General features: G+C 36.7%; 1 protein-coding gene across 3 annotated transcripts in view; it reads left to right on the forward strand.

Moving 5' to 3' along the window:
* GABRA1 (gamma-aminobutyric acid type A receptor subunit alpha1) overlaps positions 1-8,843 on the forward strand; it is a 41,705-nt gene extending 32,862 nt beyond the window's left edge. For all 3 annotated transcript variants that reach the window (XM_032702834.1, XM_032702835.1, XM_032702836.1), the window contains 2 exons: positions 2,442-2,644; positions 6,038-8,843. In XM_032702834.1, coding sequence (XP_032558725.1) covers positions 2,442-2,644; positions 6,038-6,346 — 512 coding nt within the window. In that variant the 3' untranslated portion in view covers positions 6,347-8,843. The remainder of the gene's footprint in view (positions 1-2,441; positions 2,645-6,037) is intronic.
* The last annotated feature ends 260 nt before the right edge of the window (positions 8,844-9,103 follow it).

The following is a 9,103-nucleotide window of genomic DNA, read 5'->3' on the forward strand; positions in this document are numbered from 1 at the left end:
GCTTGGCCACAGTGCAGTACACAAGAGTTAAAATGTTCCATTGCAAGGATGTACATCCAAACCTTTAAAACTGATCGTAAGAAGAGACCTGAAAATACCTCAAGCAGTCTATTACTGCTTCAATTTTCCAAAACAACCAGAATATCAATAAAACATTTCTGACAATGGCAGTGACATTCATGGGGGGATTATCAGAAAGGCTTTAATCCATGGGTATTGGTATTTGCCATCCTTAGGGCCACTGAAAATTTTTATCTTAAAAAATTTTTTTCATAATCCCTTTTGCCGGCTGCTGCTAAAGGTCTCCTGTTGAGATCAGCAACAATTTATTGTGCTTACAGTAGTGAATAGATGCACTCAACAAATACAGTGAGAAAGCAATCTAAAGGATTCTCAGTGTATACAGCTGGTCCCTAGAGTTTAACCACTGCTTGCAAATGCTTACCTTAAATTAGAAACAAATAACTTGCATATTCTTTGGAGAGATTAATCCCTGTCAAGTACATATTAAATGAGGAAAAAAAAGCAAAAAAAGAGCCAACTAAACAAAAAAAACCCCAAAACCCAAAGCAAACATGTGTAACAAGTCTTTATTTGGGAAAACTAGAACTTGAGATTTCAGCTATGTGACCTAATCTTTTTGGTGATATTCAGATGGGACAGCTGAACACCTCTGGCAGGAGGAGGTGGAAGAACACACAGCCAAATTGGCTTTTACACTTGTTTCCCTGCCTCAGGGCATCGCAGGGCAGGATGCTTTGGGCTTTGCCCAAGAGAATCTCCCATCTCCCCAGAGACTCACTGCTGAGAAATGCAGAGCTATTTTACTGACCTTTCCTGGCACTCTTCACAGCTGTGCTTTAGCTTCCTAATGCCTCTGGAAATCAGTCACAACTTGCATAGCCTTAGACCTCATGAACCAAGCAGAGGCTTTCTGTTGACACACAGATGTGCATTTACAGGACAATGGTTTAGACTATAGCATATTAAATTTGATTTACATAATATTGTTTAGATTAGCAACTAAAATTAGTTCTGAATTTTTAGCATCAGCTTCACTGAGAACTGCCCTGTAGTCAAAGCTATTGAAATTGTAACTATTTCACCTTTTTTTGCACATACCATTTAAAAAGAAGTGTCTGATCATCAGTTTGAAATGCTTCATTGTCACTAGATGGAGAACAGAATTTCCTAGTCTCAATATATAATACTGCAGGGTGCTCAAAGTGCCATCTTCACAGACTCAAGAACCCACACATTTCTCAGTTTTCCTTTTAGAAGACAGTTATTTAGTAAATAATCTTGTGTTAGCTCCATCGCTATGTATCAAGAGAGCTTTTTCATTTCATGATGGCAGTGAAACAAAGTCTCAGAACATGCTGCATGAATACCTACACATGCAGAAGCACAACTTTCATCTTTTAAGTCCACCTAGTACCACAGATAATAAAAGTTATAAATCCTGTTTTACTACTATGTAAGAGAAACATAAGCTCACTCGTAATGAGTCAAAGACAAGATTTGTCTCTCAGGGAAGAGAAATTGCTTGCTCATTAGGCACTAGTAATTCAAGCTCTTCACACTCCCATGTAAATACATTGTTCATTATCTGGCCTATTTTAGCCAGTACTCATTTTCACTGGCAGTGCAGCGAAGATGAACTCCCCAGACACATTCAGTCCATGACAGTGCAGTTGTCAAGGTAACTTGTGGACATGTGATTTGATGGAAAGCCTGATGTGCACTTGGAGATTCATTTTTTAAGCAGCTGCAGGCAGAGTGAGTTCAGTCCAGTCCTGGTTCTCTCTCAGGTAAGGGGCAAGATTCAGCAGTGAGAAGCTCTGATACCAGAAATGCAAATTACACTGTCATTGTTCCTATGTAAAATGTTTGCTGTTTTCTGGGCATCAGTGAATAAAGGGATAGAAATCTGTAAAACCATCAATTCAAGTAAATGTAATAACACATAAATCTTAGTGCCCTTTGAGTATACCTTTGAAGGAGCTTACACCAAATAATCTGAATGAAACGACCAGTGTTTTAGTTTTCTCAGTATCTTGGAACTGTTGCAAGAAAGAACTAAAGATGTTAAATTGTTACACCCGTAGGACAATTTGCAGGGCACGAGTAAAGAACAGTGACTATGAATCTTCAAATACCAGGAAGTGTAAAGTAGTATCCATTCCACAACTCATGATATTATTTCCATTCCAACTTTAAAAATAATATTACATTACAACAATGTAAAGAATAAAGGTGTAAAAAATGTTTTGAAGATCCTGCAACTTCCGCAGAACTTGAAATCTGCTATCCTCAATTAGCAACTGAACCCAGATGGGGAAGTTTATAAGAATCAGAGGCGTAGAAAAGGCTTTTCCATCTATGAGAAATGAAGGACAAAATCCAGCTGCTGGTCCTAAAGCCACCGCTTTGCTTTGCAGGAGTGACCACCGTGCTGACCATGACCACGCTGAGCATCAGCGCCAGGAACTCGCTGCCCAAGGTGGCCTATGCCACGGCCATGGACTGGTTCATCGCCGTCTGCTACGCCTTCGTCTTCTCGGCCCTCATCGAGTTCGCCACCGTCAACTACTTCACCAAGAGGGGCTACGCCTGGGACGGCAAGAGCGTCGTGCCCGAGAAGGTAACGCCACTTACCCAGCCCAGCGGGGCACACGGGGCCCTGCCTGGGCACAGAGGGCAAGGGCTTTTAGCCCATTGGAAATTCTTATTACTTAGAACAGTAAGTAATTACTCCAAAAGAATTTCCTCTTGTGTTCACACGCAGCGTTTCTACACAAGAATTACTCAGACACTGAGCATGTAAATACTACTTCTGCCACACCGGCTGACACTTGATGCTGTTCATAATGAAACATTCCACTGAGGTTTTGCCTTGTGCAACTCAGCGGAAAAGAAAAGAATGTGTATTATTTAAGGGAAGGCAATGATTTTTTTTCTGTTTAAACAAGAGAAAATGTGGATAATATAGTATAATATACTATATATATAGTATATATACATATACCATATATATTAGTATAATGTACTATATAGTATATATATATACTATATATATTAGTATAATATACTAATAATACAGTATAAATGTAGGCAAAAAATTCTGTGGCTGTGGTATTTGACAATTCCCAAGGTACAGTGCTCCCAAACACGAACTTCAGGAGGGCTGTTCTGTCATTAGGACCAAATAAATCACCACAGGGTTTTTTTCTTCCTTTCCTGGTCTATAGGAAAAATTGATTTGTTTAGGGGGAGGCATTGATAGCTATGTTGGGGTGTGCAATCCTGTACCTCCCTGAAAGCACTAGAGAGAATTCACTGATTCCCTTTGGTTTTGGTCTGGGATCAGACCTGGTCTGTTAACCACAGATGCATCAAGAACTTGTTGAGGAACATTTAGGGAATCAAAGATAAGTTTCCCATCTTCTGTGAGTTGCCATGTCAGCTGCTTCTGTGAGTAAGCTCATTTGCCTGGTTTTTTTAACTTGCCTAATTGGCTATCCTGAACATTCACAAACTAGATAATCAGCAGAATAAATATTTGGAGAAGCAGATATAAGTCATCAGTGTGCAAAGATATGTTTTTAATTCAGGAATATATGCTTATATATATATATTATGCATTTTTAGTTGCATAAGTCAGTGAAATAAACAGAATTATACTGGGACATTTATACAATGTGAACTATTAAAAAATATTGTAGAACAAATGAGTGAAGTAGGAAAACAAAATAATGAGCTGCACAACTGCTGGTGAATATTAAGTTTTCAGTTACTGATGATACTTTCATTGAAAAAATTTTTTGATTCTTTGCTCTTTCTTCATGACATTTTTTATAAAAAATGAACTGTATTAATAGAACTTAATCCTTAAATATTAAATATTGCCTTGCTAATATATGCTCCCTTGTAACATAGTTAGCTAATCAGTCATTTCATTTGTTTCAAAGAAAATTACATTTTCAAAAAAATCCCACACCAATAACCACTGTTTAAGATATTGGAATATTTATGGTTTTGCACTCCTGAGTAGGTAAGGGGGGTTCTGTGTCTGTTGAAGCCAGCTGAGATGTCCTGGTGCTGGTGGTCTGCCCTGTCTGCAGCTGTGAGGGAAGGTGGGTGAGGCCTGTGAGTGAGCACCACAGCATAATCAAATTCAGAGCTCCAATTAGCTGGCATATTGCTTTTTCAGGAAGTTGAATTTTAGATAAAATAGTAAGACCTGGACTGGTTTTCTGTGGCTCAGATTTCGGGTGACATTTTAATCCATGGAAGGGGTTTCCTCTGAGGCTCCTGTGAAGCAGCTCTTTGCCTGCTGCATTTATTGCTGCTCATCAGAATATCTGACTGAGGAGCAAATCGGGCTGGCTTCGTGCTCAGCAAGCCTGGTAGCAGCCTCCCCACTTGGGAGATAAAAAAATGGACAGACAACTACATTAAAAAAAAAAAGCTTTCTCATGTTGCCTTTTTTATTCTCTGAGTATTTTTTTCAACCTGTTTGTTCCTTCTATTCAGCAGAAATATTCTAAGAAAATTTGAACCTTTTTCTTAGCCTCCAGCTAAGAATTTTATTGCCATCAAATAAAGAACATCTACATCAGAATCATTAGGTGAATCCCTTTCCTTACTGAGTAGCAGAAATTTCACATTTGAGCCTTCTCCTCCTCCCCGGGTGGGGCTCCAAGCCATGCTCTGCTGGGCCTCTCCCCACTGGCCTGGATGCTTTGGCAGCTTCTCTTCCTGCTCCCAAGCATCCCCCAGGAGCCTGGCTGCTCCCTGAAACCTTCACCTCTTGAACAAGAATGTTTTATTAAAACTCTGCTACTGGGAGTCCCCCTCCATGGGACAGCTGCTTCTTGAAAACAGGGAGTTCTATTTGCTGTATGGTGAAATGACAAAATAGATCCCATTCTGCTGATATGTTCTCTTTAATCATATTTATTCCCCCCTTCTAAGAGGACACAATGGATAACATTTGCCTATTCTTTTTGTGGCAAATACTGTCTAAAGATTTTTAAGCTCTGGGGATTTTTTTTGTTATCTGTGTTTTGTTGGTTTTTGGGTTTTTTTCTCCTAATGGAAGGAACCTGGAGTAAAGTGATGCTTTTCTTTACACCTCCTTAACAGCCCAATACATCTCTCTTCTGTGTTTCTCCTTGGGCAGTGGCTGGAGGAAAGGTTCAGTCTGTTTGCAGCTGGGACAGCTGAATGTCAACTGGTATACCCAGATGGCAAAATTTAAATTTTTTTCCTACAACTTGATCCCAGAAGTAGAATACTAGAAAACATAAGGATTCAGGGGAAAATAGATTCAAATAAGAGCAGTAAATTCTTCTCCACTAAAAGATATTCAATACATTCTTGCTTTAGCAATATAAGTAGCTGGATGCAAAAATCATATAGTCATTTAAGTCCTTGTATACGGAATGGCATTTCAGCCACTATGATCCAGCTGTAACACTCAAACAAGAACATGAAGTTCCCAGTCCATAATGCATGTGTCTGTGGTGTAAACCATTAGTGAGTAGAATACTGGTAGCTTTGCATTTTGTTAAATAATCCTCCTTTAGTGCATGGTTACATGATAATTTATTGTGTATTTTTATGTATGAATTGTGTCAGCACTCATCTCATTATTTCTCTTAATATTGGAAAGCTACATTAAGAATTTTTGTGTTTTGTAAAGTTTTGTTCGGTCAAGAAGCACAGTTGATTAGGGAAATATTGAACTATGAGTGGTGTGTCACTGCTAATTACCATTAAAGCTATCAGTTCTCATTAAAGTTTATCCATGATCTAATTTGGTTTAACTAACACACATAACACAAATGGATGATTTTGTCTTTGTTGTCACCTAAATATTTTGCATGAGTCACATATCCAGAGCTAACTTCTCTCTTACAGCTTATTACATTTTGTGGCATGAATTGGATTAACTGCAAAATGTTATAGTGCTTTTCCATAATTATATCTGTTGAGAAGATAGCGAGAATAAAACACTTTCTTCTTTCTTCAGCCAAAGAAAGTGAAGGATCCTCTCATTAAGAAAAACAACACATACACAGCTGCAGCTACGAGCTACACCCCTAACATTGCAAGGGACCCTGGGCTGGCAACCATTGCTAAAAGTGCAACCATCGAGCCCAAAGAAGTTAAGCCAGAAACAAAACCTGCAGAACCCAAGAAAACTTTTAACAGCGTCAGTAAAATTGACCGACTCTCAAGAATAGCCTTCCCCTTGCTTTTTGGAATCTTTAACTTAGTCTACTGGGCTACCTATTTAAACAGGGAGCCCCAGCTAAAGGTTCAAACTCCACATCAATAACCTCATTTATTCCTATAGTTCTGTTTTGTCTTTTGCTCGGGGAGTTGCTTCCCTTTTTCACATACAGTAATTCCCATTTGCTTCATTGCCTCTGTCTTTAAGAAAATAAAGGTTTCTTTATTTAGCAAAAAGTAAAAATATCTATATATTTTAGAAAACTGTGTGTGAGGGAGAGAACAATATAAGCTATATACTTTGGAAAAGTAATTCTGAAAATGGAAAAGAGTGAGCTGTAGTGTAAGGGGGGGGGGGCGGAAAGAAACCATTTGTTGCCAGCTTAGTACTGAATGTCCCCAAAAGGAATTGTATATGTATGGGAAAAAGATATTTTTATTCAGAGGATTGTAGGGAGGGGGGAAATATTCTTTATGACATACTAGACTGTACCATTTATTCAACCACTGTTTATAATCTTTTCAAGGTTGTAAAACTTTCCATTTGCTGAATCCCATAAGATGTTATTTTCCTAATCCCTTTTCTCTTCTGTGTTGCAAACTACCTGACTTATAATATTAAATGGTCTTTAATGAGAAAGGAAATCTACTCCCTCTAGGTACAGTTTGTCCCCTGTACAGCACATGAGATCCAATGGTAACAAAGGCTTTCATCTGCTCTCAGTGCAGTCTCGTTCCAAGCACTAAGTTGTCACTAGACTAGATTTAAAACCAGTTGCACACCCGAGTGCAGATCCAAATTCCCTCTATCACCTGTGTAATCCAAACAATTCCTGGATGCTTTAAAGATAGCTTTTACTCATCATTATATTTTAGAGAGTTTTAAAAAAAACAAACAACAAACCAACAATTTTTGCAAGCTCTAGATATGTTGAATGTATTCTTTTATAAAATGATACATTAAAAGAAGCTTTAGACTGAGATTTATGAATAGCAGAAAGATAAAATATAGTATTTAAATAATATCTGTAAATATGCAGCATGAGATTGTACATTTTTTTACTTTTTTAAAGTTGTGTTCTTAAAACATTGTGTAGGATTCACCTCTTAGCTCTTAATATGTTGTTAAATGCTCAATAAAACATATTTAGAGCCTGAATTAGAGGAAAAAATAAATGAGTGGTACTGGAAAGCCTAAAAAATTAATAAGCAGAAAGTGCTTGGAATTAATTCCATTTGTAAAGTGGTTAAGTGTACAGTAGCTTGCAATTTGACAATGTCATCCAACGTATACTATTAGGTTAACGACTGGTCTGCTCAGGTCATGCATATACACTAAAGTATGGGATTATATTTGGTAGGTAAAATGGTGAAATATTTGTGAAGACAGAAGTTCATCTGTATATCTGCTATATTTGCTGAAACATAACTGTTACAATAAGAGATGTTATATGTAGCATTAAATACAAAGAAAGCATACATAAAAGAATGTACAGGAAAATAGATTTTATTGAGTAAACTTACTACATTTCATTTTTACTGTAGCAATATATTTGTAGGAACAATATGTAAGGGCTTCAAATACAAGATGTCCATTTTGCAGGTATTGTGCTCCCTTTAAAACAATTCTAGTCAGAATCATTACTGCTGATTCTTAGAAATCAAATTTCAGATAAAGATTTTTCAAAAAGATAGGAAGAATGGTGGATATTTTCAAGAAGCATCAATTAAGAAAGTTTAATACATGGTATTAAATGGATTTTGAAACAGTGCTACATGAGCCTCCAGAGAAACAGCTACTGAGAGTCAAGTTTCACAATCAGTTTTCTAAACTCTTTCTCAATAAATCAAAAAGTTGACATCCTCTATCTACAAAAGGAAACAGTTAATGTTTTATTTAGAGAAGTTGTTTTTTTTTAATAATGCTTCATTGTCTAACATTTAGTCCTGTCTAAACTTGATAAGTTATATGATTGCAGCTTATTAAAAGGGGATGTTTCATCTCTGGTATCATGTGTAGATATATGTATAGAAAAAAATAAACTATGGCTCTTTAACTTCTGTGTACTTGTTTATCTTGTTATTTTTGGCGTTAAACTAGTGTGTTCATTTAGGGCATTTTATCTTTCTAGCAATTCATAGCTACCTTTTGGTCTGCAGTTTGCACATTAGATGTGAATATTACTTACCTAGTCTGCTTTTTGCTATGCAATGATTGCATTATATCACCTCTTAGTTAGTCTATGCCAATAGTATTATACTGTATAAACTTGACTGCACAGTTTATCAAAGACAAGGTATTCTCTATGTAGCTTTTTTACAATGCTTTGCTAAACCATGTAATAATAGTAAGTCTTCCTTGAAAATAATGATACACTCTTATAGAGGACAGTTTCTGTTTACTCCTAAGATAATTTTAAAAAGAAGACATTGAATGTTTATTGCACCTCAGTGCAGTGATGTGGCAATAAAACCTAAATCTAATAGAGGTTGTTTATGGCAGAAGCATGTATTGCTTTACAGAGTTTAGCAAAAGCTCTTTATTTTATTGTCAGACTGTAATTCTATTATAATAATAAAGCTAAAAATGTTCAATAATGAAAGTGAATGTTTTACTTTGATTTTCTTTAGTTCCTGCTTTTTTATGATGCATTGCTTGATTAACTGCTATTAATTCAAAAACTTAGGTTCTGTGGATTTGGTAATGAATGCAGTTTTAATAGATGATTTTTCTGTCCAGTGTTTCCCAGGGACAAATATAACAGGAATGTTTCCCAAATCTGATTTGACATTCAGAAAAGACAGTTTAGTCTGTACAATATATAACCAGTAAAGCAGATGAACAATTGTACCACAACATGAA

Source organism: Chiroxiphia lanceolata, chromosome 15, assembly GCF_009829145.1.
Source record: "Chiroxiphia lanceolata isolate bChiLan1 chromosome 15, bChiLan1.pri, whole genome shotgun sequence".
Classification (NCBI taxonomy): Eukaryota; Metazoa; Chordata; class Aves; order Passeriformes; family Pipridae; genus Chiroxiphia; species Chiroxiphia lanceolata.